This window comes from Ptiloglossa arizonensis, chromosome 10 (assembly GCF_051014685.1).
Source record: "Ptiloglossa arizonensis isolate GNS036 chromosome 10, iyPtiAriz1_principal, whole genome shotgun sequence".
Taxonomy (NCBI): domain Eukaryota; kingdom Metazoa; phylum Arthropoda; class Insecta; order Hymenoptera; family Colletidae; genus Ptiloglossa; species Ptiloglossa arizonensis.
Genome location: NC_135057.1, coordinates 13,076,079 through 13,095,142, shown reverse-complemented (window position 1 = coordinate 13,095,142; position 19,064 = coordinate 13,076,079). Strand labels below are relative to the sequence as shown.

Here is a 19,064-nt window from a genome sequence, read left to right as displayed (position 1 = left end):
TCGAATGACACCGCCATTCGTCCAGCTCCCGTGGGATACTTTGAAAGCAATACCCAACATTCGCCACCGTGGACCGTCTCCCAGGACGGCATATGTGACTTTTAGCAGTCGAAATGCCCCCGTAGGTGGTTACAGACACAGATTTCGACTTCGATCGGCTACCCCCAACCCACCCCAAATGAATCGGGACAACGAACACCCGGATAAACTTCCTCGTGTCCCCGTTATCCGGATTTAATACTTCTTCTCCGTGAAACGAAACGAGGGAACGAACTCCGCCGAAGTAAACCAAATCGATTAGCGAAGGGACAGGTCTCTGGAAGATTTTAAAAGGGAATTTTACGCACGATTGTCGATCATTCGGATATGCGGAAACGGATACGCAGTGTCTCTCGATGCGGTAGCACGTTTCCGATTTTAACGAAAGTGGGTACAGTCGTGCCGGAACGAGAGAAATAATTATTATTCGCGCGTTGGACTAATTGACGTTTTAATCTCGGTTTGTGAGAGTACAGTTAAACTGTCTGCGAGGAACGTGCATCGAGCGAGAAACGAGTTCTAATGGAAGTACAAACGGCTTCGTAACGTTTAATTCGTGGAACCTTGGTCCGTGCTAGATTTAAAAATAAGGAACAGCTTTTACTCGTTGATAATAAATAAGTTTTGATACGGATTAAGCTTCCCGTGAATAATACAATGTACGGCAGTGTTCGTTGAGATATTAACAAAGCTCGAATTTCGCTTTCCTTCGGTCCTTCGGAGCACCAATTCGCGTAAAAAAAGTTCCTCGACCCTGTCTGGGTCAGATTCTCGGCTAATTAAAACCTACAACCTCGAATTTCACCTTCTTCGCGCCCTTTAAAGTGTTTATTCGCGCGGGCAAAAAAAAAAGAAAATTCCCCAACCCTGTCTGAGTCAGATCGTCGTACTAAAAACCGCAACAACGAATTTTACTTTCCCTCCGTCCCTTGAAATGTTTATCCACGTAAAAAAATTCCCCACCCCCTGCCCCTTCGTCTGTTTTTCGACCGACACGCGATGCTAATCGCCGACTATCTAACGTTCCTGTGTACCGTAACTTTGTGTAAATTCTTCGAAACGTTGTGTGCACGTGCTACGCGAACTTTATCCATTAAAACCGGAAACACTCTCTCTGTTTACAGACGAAAGAGTTCTCTCTCACCAAACCGGGCAATCTTTCGCTGAAGAGCGTTCCTACCGATCTTATCGCTTCGTGGCGAATCGTAAAACAACCTTCCAAAAAAAAAAAAGAAAAGAAAAAAAAGAAACCATTAGTTTTCCTTTCGGTCGAGGCTGCGTCCATTAAGCGGTGTATTAATTCACGCTCGCGAGAGAAGACATCGCGACAGAGGATAACGGGGTACGAAAGAGAGCTGGAAACGAGCGCGAAATGGAATAGGGCAGTTCGGAGACAACGTTTCCGCTCGAACAACCACCACCACCACCACCACCACCACCCCCGGTTTGCTTTTTTTTTTCCAGCCCCTCTCTCTGTGGCGGGCAACGGGCCGTAGCTTCGGCACAGGTCCGGGCCATCGACGAGAAGGTCGTACCCCATAAAATTTCCGGGCAGCAGTAATCGAAAGGACCCTTCACAGCCTAGAAACGACCAGTTACCTGAGGCAGTTAAGTTAAATGCCTGTTAGCAGACGTTAACTGCCCGCCGCTATGGGTTCTATTCCGTGGACGATTGCAATTTTAATCGCCCCTTCATTATGATTAAATTTAAATCGGCTGTGTGCAGGTCTAATAAAGCTCGTTCCGCGGCGTCGGCCGCGATGGCGATGATGGCGACTGCAGCGTCGGCGGCGTCGGCGTCGACGGCGGCGGTGGCGGTGGCGGTGGCGGTGGCGGTGGCGGTGGCGGCGGTGGCGGCGGTGGCGGCGGCGCGGCTGAAAACAGAAAATGTCTCCTGGTCGTGGATTAAAATACGCGTAATTAAAACCGTAAAGCGCCAATACGTGTCCCCCGAAAATAGACTGTCGGCTTTGCGATAAATGTCCGGCTGAAAAAAGCTTTTGTCTGCACGCCCGCGTTGACCCCCACGGATGATTGAGCTTTATTCGAAGCATCGAGAGCGGTTAATTAATATTCTAGAAATGATTGACGGTAAGGAACAACGCGTCGTTTCGTTTCTAAAATTGTACATCGCGGAACGAGCGAGCGAGCGAGTGCGAGCGCAAAAAAGCCATTGACCCCTGGTCGCAATGGGGGTTCCGAAGGGGGTGGTAGGGAAAAAAGACCACCGGACGCGAGCTCGCAACCCGATAGCATTTTTTTTTTTCTTTTTTTTCGCGCTTCCACAAGCCTCCCGAAATTATTTATGACCGTCGAATCGCCGTTTTAACGGCGAATAATTTTCGAATATCGCTTGGATTTTTTCACAGGAGTGGGAGGCGGTGTCGGGGGCGGGGGCGCTGCATTTTCGCCCCCCGGGTATCCCTCCTGCCCCTTTCCGGCGCGACGATTTTATTATTTCCTCGCGATACTCGACCGCGGGGGGGTGTTTTAAAAAATTTCCACCACCCCTAGGTCGGCTGTGTTCCTCGTGGTTGTAAAATCACCAGGAATGGCGTCGCGTGAACGCCTCGTTGGATAGAAATGTTTTCTTGTTGAAACGTTTGAACCGCGCCCCGCTGTAAAAATACAAAGCTCGCGGAAGTTCCTCGAGAGGTGCGCGATCGTTTCGCGGATGTAACGCGGAAACGTTGCGAATCTGGAACGTACTAATGAAGTGTACACGGCGCCGCGGGGGTTAATTTTCGTTTGTCGAAATTTCATCCACCGATATTGCTTGTTGCGCAACACCAACAATTTTGTTTCGTGGATGAAACCTTTTTAGCGAGAATTTCGTTAATTATTTTCCGCGTTACGGTTCGTATTTTTATTATTTATTTATTTTTTCTCTGGGAGGGGGTTGAAAATATATACGCAGCGAAAGGGGTAATGGACTCTCTTTGAACAAGATGATGAAATTTATTGGTAAATTTTTGCGAGAAATTCTGGCCGGTAACATCGACACTTTTTATTCCGTACGCTTTCCGATCGCGAAAGATAAATAAACGAAAGGAAGGGTATAAATAGAGAGCGTCTATATTTCGCCCGATATAATAAAAATCGTTCTAACGTAATATTCATTACACCCATTATTAATAATTAAACGAAGCGAAAGGTCAGCGTGGCGGTGCGTGAATTTTTCAACGATACCAGTCGCCGGCTTTTGATTATTTTATTTCCACCGATCGCGAACCGGGGGATGGGGTTCAAGTTGTATCTCGCGCCAAAGGGGGTTTATTATACGTAAAATTATCGCGATAAAAATTGCATCCGTGCCCCTCCCCCTCCTCCCGTACTCTCGAGACGGCGACCTTGGCCACGGCCACGTTAAACGAGTGCCGTACAATTGAAAACGTTATTACGTTAGAGCGTAATTAAATGCCTCGCATAATTTCGAAATCGGCCAACGCGGATGCTCAACGCCGTAGTAATTGTTGATTGTAAAGCAGTCCCGGGGATGTGTTATCGTGCAAGCAATATAATAGTTGTTAATTAACGACAATTAGAGACGGAACGGCAATTACATCTCTTTTCGAGTAGTAATAAATTACAAGAGATCGATAAATCGTAATATTTCATTATACCATGGGGTGAGGTGGTGGGATGCGGGGAGGGGGTGGAGTGGGGTGGTACCGAGTATTTTCCTGGTAATTAGAAATACCCCGCTCTTCTCCGTTAACTAACGCTATCATCCCATTAAAACGGCCGTCGGTTAATTTTTACCACCGTGGGCTGGCTGATCCATTCGGGAAACCTCGCGTTTCCGTTTCCGACTATTTCGCCCCGATTAAAAGTCTCCGATCGTTCGCTGCGGAAAATTTCCCGCGAAACTTTATAAGCGCGGAAACTCGTTCTTTCGACGATCCTTGGTATCGCCAATTAGCCGGATGGAGAACATAATTTAATAGCGAGCAGGTTACGCCGATTCCCCGATTAGAACCGTTTGATTATTTTCGTAACGGGTTCCCGGTGCATGCCGCGGATCTGCATTTACTGTTTCTTTCGTTTAACGAAATATGTATCCGCGCGAGCGGGGCGTTTTGCATCGCCGCTTCTGCTCGTTATCGCGGCAATACCATCGTTCAGAGTGCGAGCGTCGAGCGCGTTTTCGTTCGTTTCGTTCCGAACGAAGAAGTCAAATTTTTTCCTACCAGTATCGATTCGACGCTCGTTCCCGGTATTTCGAAGTCAATGATTCCACGGTGTTTAATACGTATTCGCGCGGATCGTGTGCAAGCGTAGCTACGAAAACGCGCAACAATGTTATCCGTTGCGTTTCGAATGAAAATGATCCGGTAGGGAAACAAACGAATCGATATCACCGTAGGGGGATTTTCAATATTTTGAACTTTGAATTTTATCGGTTATCAAATTTACGTTACGTATACTTTTTAAGAGAGCTTCTCGATTCTTGAAAAATGTCTGCATCTTAAGTAGATTGCATTATTTATTTCACTTATCGAAGTTCAAAAAGAATCGACGACACGTATAATTACTATCCAGAGAGCAGTTAGTACTTTTTCTCCCGGATCGATCAATTTTTTAGCAGAAAAATATTATTCCTCCGGAGTATAGTTTAAATTCGTCCCAATTTGGACCCTTGTCGATAAAATTGACAGCCTAAAAATATACTCAGATTTTTTCCCGAGCTCGTCGAACCCATTCTCGGCCGCCTTAAATAATTAACTTCGTTAATGTATGTATGATACATCCCTGAATCTATACCTCGTTACTACATTTCTTAATTTTATTCGAACCGTACGACTATAAATATCCCGATTCGTGACGATAATAATTGTTCGCTGGTGATTACCTGCGTCCCCCAATTTCACGTTCTTACTCTCTTACATTTGTTAATATTATTTTATACACGGTGATAAAAATTGTTCAGCGGTGAACAGATCACCTCCTCGAATCTTCACTCCGTTACTCTCTTGCATTTACTACCCTTACTCTGTCCATGACGATAAAAAGTGTTCACCGATGAACAGATCACTTGCACCCCCTAACAATCATCCCTAAATCTTCGCTCTGTTACTCTCTTGCATTTACTATTGTTATTCTGTCCATGAAGATAAAAATTGTTCTCTGGTAAACAGATCATCTCCTCCAATCTTCACTCCGTTACTCTCTTGCATTTACTACCCTTACTCTGTCCATGACGATCAAAATTGTTCACCGATGAACAGATCACCTGCACCCCCTAACAATCATCCCTAAATCTTCGCTCCGTTACTCTCTCGCATTTATTACTTCTATCTTCTCTACAATGATAAAAATTGTTCTCTGGTGGACGGATCACCCCCTCCTCTGCAACCCTCTGGTGAAAGACAGAGTGGTTGCACGACGTGGTCGCGCCACGTGTGCACGCGGTATCGTCCGAAAACGGCCTGGCCTAGGGGGTGGCCTCCTGAAAATATTCAGCAACGGGAGTCCGCCATGGCGAGTCAAGAAATCTTTGATAGCGACGCTCGATAGTATAGCGACGCTGGGCGCCGGCGCCTTTCCCTGGCAGTCCCCATTGGTGCCTGAGTCCCTCTCCACGCGAGAGCCCGCCGCCAGGTTTCCTTGGAAACGCTTCGTTCGCTCTGATGTCTACCCTCGCCCACGGAAAACCTCTTTCAATTAGGCAACCAGCCACCCCGAGCACCGACCGACCGGGATATTCTCTCTTTCTCCTTTGCCTGTTCGTCCAGGCCGCCTGTTCGAAAACGCTTCGACTACCTGCGTACTGCCTTTGCCTTCGACATCCACCTCTCTCTCTCTCTTTCTCTCTCTACACCGATAAACGTCCCCTTTGTTTCTTAATGATCGCGTTGGACGCTCGAATTTGTTCAGACGCGTCGTTTCGCGAAGTCGGCATCATCCATCCATCGCGCGCCATTTTTTTTTTTTCAAACGAAATTTAACGTTCTCGAACAACAAGATATTGAAACCGATTTATCGTATTCTGAAAGCAACGACTGCGTAGGTATAGTCGAAAATATTTTATACTTCACAGGTTACAAACGTGGAAACGTAGTTTTAAAGGATCGAGGAAAAGTTGGTGAATTTTCGCACAATTAACGAAGCGCATGGCAGAATTTCCATACGGAAGGCGTCGCGTATACCGGTCTCCACGTATGTGTCGACACGGGAAAAGAAGACGAGCAGGAACTGCTTGATATGCAACGCGACGCCCGGCTTGACTGACGCTTCCAAGTTCCGAATAAAATTTTCATGAATTTCTATTAGCTTCGTTTTTCTAGACGTGCCCCGGAGACTTAAAAAAGCTCCGGCTGACGGTCGAGGGGAACGCGTGAACCAACCCCGCTCGGCCAAGACCGAGTATCGGCTTTATCAATTTCCACTTTAAACGCGCGGCCAACTTTTCTTCTTTAACAACGTTTAAACGCCAATCACTCGTGGAATTCCGCGACTTCTCGATCGTTTTCCAGTGCCCCGACGGCAACGAACTCGCATTATTTCGTCCCTCTGTCGTGAAACCGTAAGTCCCTCTGTCGCCGTAACAACGCGAGATATATTTCTTTTCTTTTTTTTTCTTCTCTTCTCCACCCGCCGTAAGGGAATATTAAATGCGATCGAAATTAATTATTCAACCGGACGAAATTGGTATTTACATCGGACGGAAAGGTCGAGAAACTTTGCGGAATATTTTCGTACGGTGTCGTCTAGCTCGTCTATTCTCGATTGTCGCGGTATCGAATTTTTACGCAAGAATTAATAGATTTCAATGCCTACGCTGGAGAAAGTGCAGACATTAAACTCCTCGTCGAATACAGATCGATAACCGAGCTTGATGGTATCCTCGAATTTTGTCGATAAAGTATCAAATATTTCGCAGTTGTGAAAACACCTCGTCTTTTTGTTCGTAATTTTACAGGAGAGTCTCGGGCCCTTTGAGGGAATCGATATCGATTAACGGTATCCATCGATCGTACGATCGGTCGCGATATCGAGATATTCAATTACGAATATTCGTTTAGAATTCCTGGGATGAACTTTTTTTCTCTTGAAATATTTACTCGATTATTAAATCTCGCGAGCGATTAACCGCGATCGGAGATACGTGGAAACGTACAAAGGGATGTTAGATTATCAGTAAGATCTTAGAAATTCAATCGTAGAATATCTTGCGACCAGTACGATCGTATTCGACCGAAGCTAGCTGCAAATCGGGGGTGGTTGCAAATTGAGCAACATTCCACGGTCATCCGGCGGCGATCTTTGAATACGGGAATGTTCACGGAGGAGGGGAAAGATTCCGGAAAGTTTTGCGGTTACTCCGCAGCGAGCCGGAGTCCACCAAAATTCGAGACCCCGTAGGGTGACGGCTTAGTGCTACTCCAAGTTTCACTTTAATCCGAAAAGCCACCGTAGGCCGGTGAAATTGATTTCGAGACACTCGCGGTAGCATCTAGTTACGCTTATTAAACGCGTTCCTTGTCGAGAAAGTAAAATTAAACAAGGGAAATATTCTACGAACGATTTTAAGGGTAGTGTTACTCGAACAGTGATATCGTACAAGTAGTGCACACGAAACTGTACACGTAAAACAGTGTAATCGAGGACATAAAATATTCCGATAGTAACTTCGATAATAGTCCTCGCAGAGTAATATCTTTGGAGTAATATTCGTTGTTCGAAAACACTTGTTTTGTAGTACGTTACGAGCACGTGGATCATTTTATTGGATTGTTCCTCAAGTGATTTCGTTTTCCAAAATGGAGAATATGTAATTTAATAAAATGTTTGTACACTCTGAAAAAATCGTGTTTCATTTTCACCGAAAAAAACAAAATGACATTCGGAACAACCTAATGTATAGTTTTAAGATACGGAACAAAATTACGTTTTCGTTACAATAAACTATTATAATTCGCTAAAACGTTGAGGGGGTTGAATCGAAATTAAAATCACAGTGTCGTTCGATCTCGAAGTCCGCGAGAAGTCGTAATGACGAAGCTGTGAAAAAATAATTGAAATCTGGTTCGTGACACTTACCTGTACTCGACTTTCCGTGAGACCGATTTTCACGGCGATCTCCTCCCTGAGGAAGATGTCCGGGTAGTGGGTCCTATTGAAACACCTCTCGAGCTGATCCAGCTGACCCGGGGTGAACCTTGTCCGATGTCGTTTCTGCTTCGCGGGTTTAGCATCGCCTGGCCCGAGCCCCGTCGTGTTTCCTAGAACGTTCGGGTGAATCTTTAATACTTCGTCGCGGCCGATTAATTTGTCTTATTAATCCGATCGATCGAAACTCGGCCGCGCGGACGCCTACGGTACCTCACGATAATACGAAATCAATCGTCACGCGACACATTTGCGTCCATTTTTGTCCACACGGTTCAACCAGACGGTTCTAAGAACCGAAATAGGTTCTGAGAACCATCGGTACATTTTTCTCTGCATCTCGAATTATTCTCGAATATATTCTCCGCGCCCATTCTCTGCACTCTCTTTAAGAGACTTCAGGTTACAATGCAAAAGATGCATCGAAAAGATCCGATTTAATTCAGTTTTCTTCAACTTTTTTTTGGTAAGTGCTTCCAAATCGATCGTTGAGACGCGAGAAATTCTCTAAGAAATTTACCTTCATTTTATATTCTCCCACCGTTTTTTTTTCCAAATTCCGCATCACCGATCTCGAACCATTTCGAGAATATCGTCAAAGCGTAAATCAGAATATAAACGCGCGAAACGTTGAACGAACAAATGAAACCACGATCGTGTTCATTTGCGAGTGTTCCGTTTCATTTTCCGCGATAACGCGGAGCGATATACCGTACACCGCGAAGTTAACTTTCCGTATCGAACGACTCGTGCATACTTCACGAGCCTCGTCCGTGATACCGCGCGCGAACGCGACCGTCCGGGAAAAAAATTTCGAATTCATAAACCGCGCGCTCGAAATTCGTGTTCGTCTCTCGGTGACGAAGGAGGAGGGCCGGTCGACGGGGGAGAGGAGGAAAAAAAAAAGAAAAATAAGCGAGACACACGCGCGAAAACGAACACGAACACGAACACGAACACGGTAAAACGCTTACCCGCGCCAGGCATGGTCATGATTAATTCCTGATGAAGCGTGAGGCCACCGCCGGCGGACAATCCGGTCCCCAAATTCACTTCCAGCACACCGTCCAACTTGTCGTGCCTCTTCAGGTCCTGCGCGTGAAGATCCTTCGCTCCTGCGAACGCGAAACGCGGAGAAAAAAAAAAGACGAGCCATTACAGTTTCCTCTCTACCGTCTCTCTCTCTCTTTCTATTTCTTAATTCTTTTTTTCTTTTTCGTCTTCGTTTCCCTGCCCCCCTCCCCTGGACGCAAGGCTCTCGCTCGCTCCCTTTCGCTGCTCTATGTAGTTTAAATTTGTATAGGAGCAGAAGCCGGCCGAACGTCGGCGAGGGGAGCGCGGACCACTTAGCACGAAGGTGCGAGAATCGTCACCGGCCTCCGGCTTCTAGGTGAGCAAACACACGCACGCAACGGAGCCCGAGGAACACGAGCTCTCGATCGCTCGGTACTCGTAAGAAAATTTCACGAGCGTGTGGGAGGACCGCTAGAACACGCCTGCACACGCCGGTACCCCGGTACCCGTCACTGCGATCGCGAGCTCGCCGCGGCGGCCATCGCTCGTCGTCCGCGCTCCTTCGCCGAAGACGCTTACGCAACCGGGTAAACTAGTTCCAGGCCTGGAGACCGTCTAAGGCAAGGGGTGGAGAATCTTTCGATCCACCAGATCGACAGAAGAATTTTCAACATTTTTTCAAAGTCGAATATACATTTTTGTATCGAGTATTGTATTCGGATTGCTTGGAATTTGGAGCAATTGCGAAAGATCGACTCGCTCGAGATTATTCGAGCGAAGAATTTTTGGAAATTTATCAAAAGTATTCATAAGTTTTCCAGGAACGATCGTTGTGTTGCTTGGAAATTGGAGTAATTTCCAGAGATTAGAAGCGACTGATCTTTGGATCGACGAGATTATTCGAGCGAAGAATTTTGGAAATTTATTAAAAGTAGTTTTCGGTTTGGGGAATGTTTGTGGAAGTATTGCGGTTCCCTTTTTGGAAATTGGAGTAGTTGCGAGGGACAGGGTACGGATGGCGAACCTTCTAGCGAGCGACGAATATTATTTGAAAAAGTAATACATAATTTAGGAAATGTAACAATTCCTGTAGAAATATTCCGGTACGTTTCGTAGAAATTAGAATAGTCGCAACAGACAGAAAGACGAATACGATGAAAACTCGACAGTTTGTGTAATAGAGAATAGACTACGATAATTGTAAAACTTTTAGCGAGATTTTGACGACCGCTCTTTTACATTTCGCTTCCATAAAAGACTCTGAATTTAATTCGGAGCTGTTGAAGCGCGGTGGGAACAAAATTGTGCAGTATGGGTTTAGTTTAGGTTGGGTCACGGTGTTGCTGTGCCGGGGATCTGGAGAGTATGGTCCTGGATGGAATTCGAGTACACCGATTAGAATTTTTAATAAAGTTTATTTCACCATTGATCGGAATTTAGTATCGCGTGAAACGACGAGTCGCGGAATTGCTATCGTGGAAATGAAATTGAAGATCGCGAACATTATTCGAAAGCATTCTTCGGAGCATTCTGCAGTAGATTCAACCCCGACGTGTATACGTACACTATCGCGCGATTGAAAAAGAAATTTCTTTTCAAAAATTGTCACTCGTCTTTCAAATTTTGAACGCAGAATGAATTTTACTTAAAATACACAGTCGCGCGTCGATCGAGCGGTACCACTCGGACACAATGAGTATTCCGTTTAAAAACTTGATAAAATGATCTTACGATCGCTCCACAAACCGATTAAAAACGCGATTTTCACATAAGAATCGCGTGCGCCGCGATTGGCGCGCACACGATTTCTCGGAGGTTGTTAATTAGGTCCCCAAACCCATACGTCGGGGCGTTATGAAGTTACACGCGTTCGGAACGATAATATACTAACCGTGTGGAATTTTATTGGTTACATAAATACGAGGACCGGAACCCGGCAGTTTTGCATCGATATTTTATAATCCACGGTCGTTAATAGTGATACATTCGGGGGGTTTGGTGTGTCCGCCTCGTATCCAAAATGTTTAATGCAGCCGCACATGCATAATAACGTTAACAGTCCGGAATTTCAATGGCGCAGCGCCATCGCGGAAATAGTTACGCGATCACTGGTCCCATATTTTCGTGGGAAAATCGAGCCGGGTTCGAGAACACGAACGACCGCGCGAGCCTCGTTTTTTCCTAACTTATGCAAATGTCAGCCCCCGAAATCCGTTCGTTTTTATCGGCTCGATATTTTCCGCTCGTGCGTGCACAGCGTTAATGGGATCCGCGGTATCTCAGGAATATCGAACGACACGCGTGTCTCTCTAAATTCTATGGATCGTTACGAAGAGTTATTCCCACCCTTATCGAGTGTTTTATCAACGATCGAGCAAACTCGTGCATTCGAATGACTTTCGTTCTCGTTAAAGTCTCGTGGATATAAAATTCCTATCTTTGCTCTTTCTTCGTCCAATTCCGTTCGAAGAGAAATTATTTTCGAGCGTACGGGAAGTATCCTCTCGAAGGTGTGCAAGGAAGAGGAAGATGAAAAATTCGAAGGTGGAAACCGTATCGCGGGAACGCGTTATCGACGAGTAAGAAACAAACGACACGCACCGAACGTCGAATCGAATAAATCGTGAAACGATTTTGACGTTTCTCGGCTCGTGAGCGTACCTTTAAAGAAACGAGACGACGAGGCTCCCGACCACCGTGCAGCTCGCAAGTTTACTCAATGGGTAGCTCCGTATGAATGAACTTTATGACTGGTCTTTATTTCCGTTTTACTTTTATGGCTCTTGATGATTTTATTTCGATTTTACCGGGAGACCCGGTATTTACGAGCACCCTCGCTCTCGCCCCGAAATTCGGTGGGTTTCCTTTGATCTCTTCATCGCGGGTTTTTGTTTTTGCTCGTGCAGCGGGAACACAGGGAGACGGACACCGTTAACAAGCGCGTCGATACCAGATTTTTACCGTCAATTTTTTTAATAATTATTTTCATCCGCGAACCCCTTCACCGCTTCTTCCTAACGCGATTACGCTGTAGAACACGCGTACGCGGACACCGCCGGGTGGGAAAAGGAACGCGGGAAATTTAATTGTCCCGATGCGGGTCGCGTCGCGATCCCGTTGTAATTTAATTCGTCTCGATTGAGATCAATTTGTTCAGCGGGAAAATGCACGAATTTTTGATTCAAAGAACGCGACGGGGCAGCGAACTATTCCGCCCTTTGAGGTTCACTAAGCGTAAACACCGCGTACGAATACCGACGTTGACGTTCTCGAATTTTAAAATAAAAGGGAGATAAACGCGCCCGCGAGTCCACGAATTTAATTCGCTTAATTGCACGCCGTTCGGCGAAAATTTATAAACAATGCCACGAGAGGCACGGTAGGTTGTTCCTACGCAAGGATTAGCGTCCACGGATACACCTTCCGTGTTTGTTTCGCGGTGCTTTGCCCCTTATTAGCGCGGAGAATGATTGTTTAATCCTATACCGGCCGATCGGATTATCGGATCTTATAATCGAATTAAAATGATAAGGACCGAGGCTCTCGCGGGCCAGGTAACATCCTCGCGATTATTTTCCTTGTCCTTTTCTTCGTTCGGAATTCATTTCCTTCGTTTCAGAATTCTTTCGAATATTCGCACTATCTGGTGATTCGAATGCTCGACCGTTCGGATACCGGTGGAACATTTGATCGTTCCTACACCAATGGAACACTCTGTTCGAATACTTTGTACACCGATCGAGTAATTACCTATTCGGAGATTCATTCTATTCGAGTAGTGTAACGTGAATGGTAAAAACTAGATTCCGTAAGCGCAACTTTCTTTTTTGAACATTATTTTCGTTTCAGATACGTTCAATGTTAGCGCAACAATGTTCGAGTATTGAAATATTAGCGTAACAATATTCGAGTATTGAAATATTCGAAAAACGAAATTCGAAATACTCAAATAGTCAAACGGTGATATTCGAAGAGTAACAATCGAATCAAAATATTCTACAAATCTTACTCGAATATTCGTATAATAATATTCAAACCTTCGAATATTCCACGACCGATACTCGAATACCGAGAGACGTTCGAATACACGACAATCCAACGAACGATACTCGAACACTCAAACGCTTGGATTTCGTTTTCGGAGTACGAACAGGTGAAAAATACTCGAATATTAAATTATTCGTATACTCGCGGTTTTAGTGTTGCGTCGCGCCGACGAGAATGACTTCAATAACGACGCTCGCGGTATGCATTGACGGGCGTTTAAAAAGTTCATGACTGACGGGGGACCGCCGGCTCGAAAACGTCTGATTAATAAATTCATAAATCACATTACGATCCGGAAACGACCGTGACGGACGAACGCCATTCTGACGTCGCGGGTCCGATCGGTGCATCGTTCCTCGGTGCGTTGCGAGTGCATCGACGTTGCACCAAATGCGATTAAACCGGAGTAATGAAATTACTCCGATCGCGTTTCTTCCTCGAGATCGGGCACATTTGCAACGATTACCGTGTCTATGATTCGTCGACTCGAAGAAACGAGAGAAATATCGGGACGAGTCTCGAGCGCGTCCTTAAAAAGAATCTCAAATTCTACGAAAACCGTGGAAATTTCTCGAAGATTCCCGATAATTTGAAAATCTATAAAAAAAAGTCCGTGGTTCGATCGTCGCGTTTCGAGAGGTTCGGATGCGTAGCCCTGCTCTCAGTTTCCACCACTGGCAACATCCCAACTCTAAATCGTTCCTTAACTTCCCGCCTAATGTAATCAGTGTTGAGGTAATTAAGGTCATCAAACTCGAGAAGCGGTTTCCTTGAGCGAGAGAGAAGCAGAACGAGCGCCGCAGACGCCACGTGTTATCGGTGCCAAGTTTTTACTTTTTCAGCCCGGTTGGGTAAACTTTTTCATTTTCGTTTTACGAGTATTCGAGAAAATACAACGGATCGTCATCGAACGACGCGCGATTCTACCGGATAACTTTTCGTTCCGGTAGCTACGAATAGCAAATTGAGCACACTTTTCACAACTTGGAAGACTTTCGACGATTGTTTCATCGGTGGATCACGTCACGGGGGAGAGTCCACGTCGAGAAAGTTGTCGGGACGAACAATTACCGAAAAGAATGGAAATCGTGAAGGTGGAATCGCGATCGAGGACGAAATAACGACAGGGGAATTAGTCGCGTTCGTGTAACGGCGATAGTAATTTTGCATAGCATTTTCCGAAGAAAAATCGCGTGAAATTTTCAGCTACGTGGCGTATAAATAAAATCTTATACACTATGTACATTTGTTAATTCGATTAAGAGTCACGTGGAGATGGAATAATGTCTGATCTCGGATTTGTATATTTTATGAAGGTGTGGGCGATACACGACCCGATGATTTTGGACGGAATGAAGTATTTAATAGGTTCGCTAAATAGGAAACAACCGTATTGATTTTGGATTCGATATGACCAGTTTTTTTAACGAGGAATTCGATAATCTAATTCGGTCTGGAATCGCAACGGAGTGCCTCGAAATGATTGTTTCTGCGAAAAAATTCGAAGCGCCACGTGTCGCCTGAAACGATCGAACTTTTATCGTTTATGAATTATCGTCGTTCGGTTATCAAAAAAGGAATTATTATCCGATCCTCGAGAAACAATCACGAAACGCGCGAGAGAACCCGCACCGACGGTCGAAACGCGCCTCGTGCGTGTCTCGAAATTTCGCGACGAGATTAAATAATGAAATCGATATTTTACTCTTGACGATGTTTGCGCGCGTTTCGACAATTTAACGCGCCACGTAAAAAAAATGTAAATGTTTAATAAATACAATTGCTTAATCGTGAATTATAACCGCGAATTAGAAGCTCGCTAATAGAAGCAACAGGATTATGTATAATACATTGTAACAAATTTTTACGTCGGTGTTACATGAATCGTTCTTTCATAATTAACAACATTTTAAACGCGGACGGTCGTATTATCTGCGCAATTCCAGCAGTTTCGGTAAATGTTGCTCTTTAAACGTTCATGAAAGATTTTTTTTCACGCGCGACAATAATGTCTCAATTTCGTGACGTTTCAAGTCTCGCGCGTTCGATGCAACACTCGATCTTCCATCTAAATTGCGATTACGTTTCTCGTTCAAGGAATCGTCGTAAAATAATTAAGCGGCAGAAAATTACACGCGTGTTTAAAAAATTTGTCACGGAGCGTTCCGAAAATATTTTCCAACGGGAATTGGGTATTTTAATGGTCGATTTCGAGATGTACGATCTATAACATGGATCATTGGAATTATTGGCGCAAATAGGATCGCAGCATCCCCGACGAGGTCCATCGTTTTCCGTCGCTACTATTCGATGTTCGTTCGAACCGTCTAACACTCTCACTGGGTGAAAAATATATAACCGAAATCATTGTTCATTAAGTGTTCCTCTTCGGTGAAAAGACTCGAGATCTTCGCCTACGAGCTGAACAGTCGGGACAACGAGCAATATTTATGTATTCGGAAATAACATCGCGGAAAGAACGACAGAGAGACCCGTGCAAATCCGACATCAATCTCTAGCACCCAGCTCCATCGATCAACAGTGAAAAACGTCTATCGCTCTATCTATCGATGCGTTTCTACGAATTGCGAACAATTAAAGCGACGACTGGCGTTTGAACATTCGTGAGCGTACAATTTCTATTGCACAAGGACAAAAGGAAAAGAAATACGTGTTCGAGTAACATTAAGAACTAGCCTCCAGCACCCTCCAGCTGAGAAACTCGTGTTTACCAAGGCACAGAGTATCTTTTCTCGAATAGTGCACAATTGTATAGTCCACAACCGTTGAACCAGACTTTTTAAAGAATAGGTAAAGATTTGTTGAAAATTTGATTCGAATTCTTCTCATCCGATGACTTCCAATCAATGTACCATTTTCCATCGTTTCATCTCCCTAATTCACATTCGATTAAAAACTGAACGATCATCGAACAGGTGGATACAATCACAGCTAAAGCTTTTCTACAAAATCATGGAACAAGTAATTACAAGTCACGACTAAACCTTTTCTACGAAATCACGAATAATACAGAGGATCTCTGCAACCTCGATGACTATCAACTCCTTTTTACCGGTACCACGTTTCTCAATGGAAAAACTCCAATACTCTCTCCAGAAGAGGAGAATCTTCGCGAAGAGGATCTTACGAGTATACTTTTCCAGATAATCGTGGAACAGTGAAGCATCTGTGCAACCTGGATGATGATCATCCCCGTGTACAACCCCTGTTTACCAACGTCACTGTTCCGTCGATGCTTCTCGACAGGGTAACTCCAGAACGAAGACGATCGTACGATTAAATCTTCTTTAAAAAATCATGGAATAACGATGAATCTACGCAATCTCGATGACAATTAACCGCTGTTAACCCTCGTCACGTTTCATTAATGTTTCTCAAAAGATAAACTCTAAAATGAAGAGAACTCCGCGGTTAAACCTCCTCTAGAAAATCACGAATTTACGCAACTTGGTGACAATTAACCCCTGTTATCCGATACTGTGTTCCATCGATATTTCTTGACAGGTTAACTCCAAAACGAAGAGGTTCGAGGGATTAAACTATTCTAGAAAATCAGTAGCGAAGGATCTACGCAACCTGGTGACAATTAACCTCTGTTAACCGATACTGTGTTCCATCGATACTTCTCGACAGGCTAACTCCAAAACGAAGAAGTTTACGCGGCTAAACCTTTTCTAGAAAATTATGAGACAACGGAGGATCCGTGCAACCTCGATAACAATCAACTTCCGTTAACCGACGTTCCATTGACGCTCCTGGAGAGGTTAACTCCAAAACGAAGAGGATCGAACGATTAAACTATCTAGGAAATCAGTAGGGAAGGATCTATAGAATCTTGGTGACAACTAACCCTCGTTCCATTGACGCTTCTAGATAACTCCAAAATGAAGAGAATCCTGCGATTTTCTCTAGAAAATCATTGGACAAGGAAAGATTCGTGCAACCTCGATAACCAACGTTTCATTGATGCTTCTAGATAACTCCAAAACGAAGAGAATCCTGCGACCAAAGTTTCTCTAGAAAATCATGGTACAACGGAGGATCCGTGCAACCTCGGTGACGATCAACACCCCTTAACCGATGTTCCATTGACGCTTCTGGACAGGGAAACTCCGTGACGAATCGTTCTCGTCCGTAAACGAGATTCTCGGCGCGGTTCGTGCCGATACTTACCGGAAATACCGTGTACGGAACCGGCGGTGGAGATGTTGTTGAGCATGCCGTTTCCCGGGGTGTTTAACCCCCACACAGAGAACGCGGTACCGGGAACCCACGTGTCACCGCGAATATCACCCTCGAGAGAAGCGGCGCCCGGACCGTACACCACCTGGGGATACTGCGATTTAAACTGAATTTGGCGCGACAGTATAAACTCGAGACGTAACCGAGAGAACGGCCTGTGCCTCAGCAAGGCAAACAGCGGACTGCCTGGCTGCCATATCCGAGCTCCCCCACCTTTTGCTCACCGATACGACGCGGATTCTCTCTCTCTCGTTCTCTCTTCTCTCTCTTTCTCTCACTCTCTCTGTCTCTCTTTCTCTCTAGTCGCGAACCACCCTCCAACGTCGTCCTCTCCGTCTCCACCGTGGCTCGAACCAGCCAGTTCTCGCTCCTGCCCCCGGCTTGTGGGCGTGATATTAAATCGCCCGCTGCTTCGAACTCGCCGGTGGCGGCGGCGGCAGGGGCCAGGAACGTAGCTAGCTGCGAGGGAAGCCTGAAAACGTACGCGAACAACGACTCGGTCTATCGGGGAGCATTGTTCGTCGGGGAGAATCCTGGCAGGTCCTGACCAACGACGAACTTCCATCCGGGGGTAAGTTTTGGTTAACAACGGGTAGGTGTACGATTCGAACGGTACGAAATTCGGTAGCTCGATCGTGAAAATTTCAATCTTTCGTTCCGTCCGGTTGACGACCGTCTCGCGAAGCTCCTTCGACCCCTCACCTCGCTTCGTACCGAGCGGAGAGGGGGGCAGAGTTGGTAAAGTCTTTGGTAACCAGTTCGCGAAACTGGTTCGATCGAATCGGTGGACTTCCGGTAACACCGGTCGGGACCGATGACGAGGTACATCCACAGAGGGGGACTGGTGGGGGTCATAGCGAGACGACGGGTACGCTCGAGCGAAGAAGAGTCGCGGAAGAACGGGCGGAAGAGGCGCGCGCGCCTGTCTATTCCCGCGCGTGAGTCGCGCAGGGAACTGCTGCGGGGGGGTTTGGAAGCGAGTGGAAAGAAAAAAAAAAGAAAAGAACTAAAGAAGGAAGAAAAGGCGAGAGATGGTAGGGGAAAAAGCCGGGCGAAAAGAAATCGAGAAGCCGGCAGTGGAAGCGGAGTTCTCCGCTTGGCGGACCACGGCGGTTGGCGGGGCTGTCCATATCCGAGCGTAAACTCTATCCAGGTTACGCCGTAGTCTGGCTGTCTCTGTTTTGCGGTAGGCGGTAACCGCCGCGGACGCGGGCTCCAATGAGCGAGTAGCCCGCCCTCTGGATGCCCCACTAGCTTACCTCCCGTCGGAGATTTATTGAAATTTTATTTTTATGGCCGGTGAGCACGGCGTCCGGTGGATTCGAGGGAGAGAGGAGGAGGAGGAGGAGGAGGTGGAAGGTGGAGGTGTAGGAGGACGAGGAGGAGGAGGAGGATGTATAGGGTGGCGCCGGGGCTAGACGGGGGAAGAGCGGTATGGGGAGGGGTGGGGGTGGGGGCGAAGAAGAGAAGAGGATTCCTTCTCGTTTCCTCCAACCTTTTTTTCCACGTTTTCCACCGTCCTCGTTTCATCTCCCCCACCATCCCCACAGCTCTCCTCCCCACAGGCCAGGTTTCTGTATCACTCTCCC

General features: G+C 45.9%; 1 protein-coding gene across 1 annotated transcript in view; it reads right to left on the bottom strand.

Moving 5' to 3' along the window:
* The window catches only part of Otp (orthopedia homeobox), a 36,158-nt gene extending 18,703 nt beyond the window's left edge, over nt 1-17,455 (bottom strand). The window contains exons 1-3 of the mRNA XM_076322076.1: nt 17,407-17,455; nt 9,126-9,266; nt 8,083-8,264 (exon numbers count right to left, since the gene is read on the bottom strand). Of these exons, the coding sequence (XP_076178191.1) occupies nt 8,083-8,264; nt 9,126-9,266; nt 17,407-17,452 (369 nt within the window). The 5' untranslated portion in view covers nt 17,453-17,455. The remainder of the gene's footprint in view (nt 1-8,082; nt 8,265-9,125; nt 9,267-17,406) is intronic.
* Between the last annotated feature and the right edge of the window lie 1,609 nt (nt 17,456-19,064).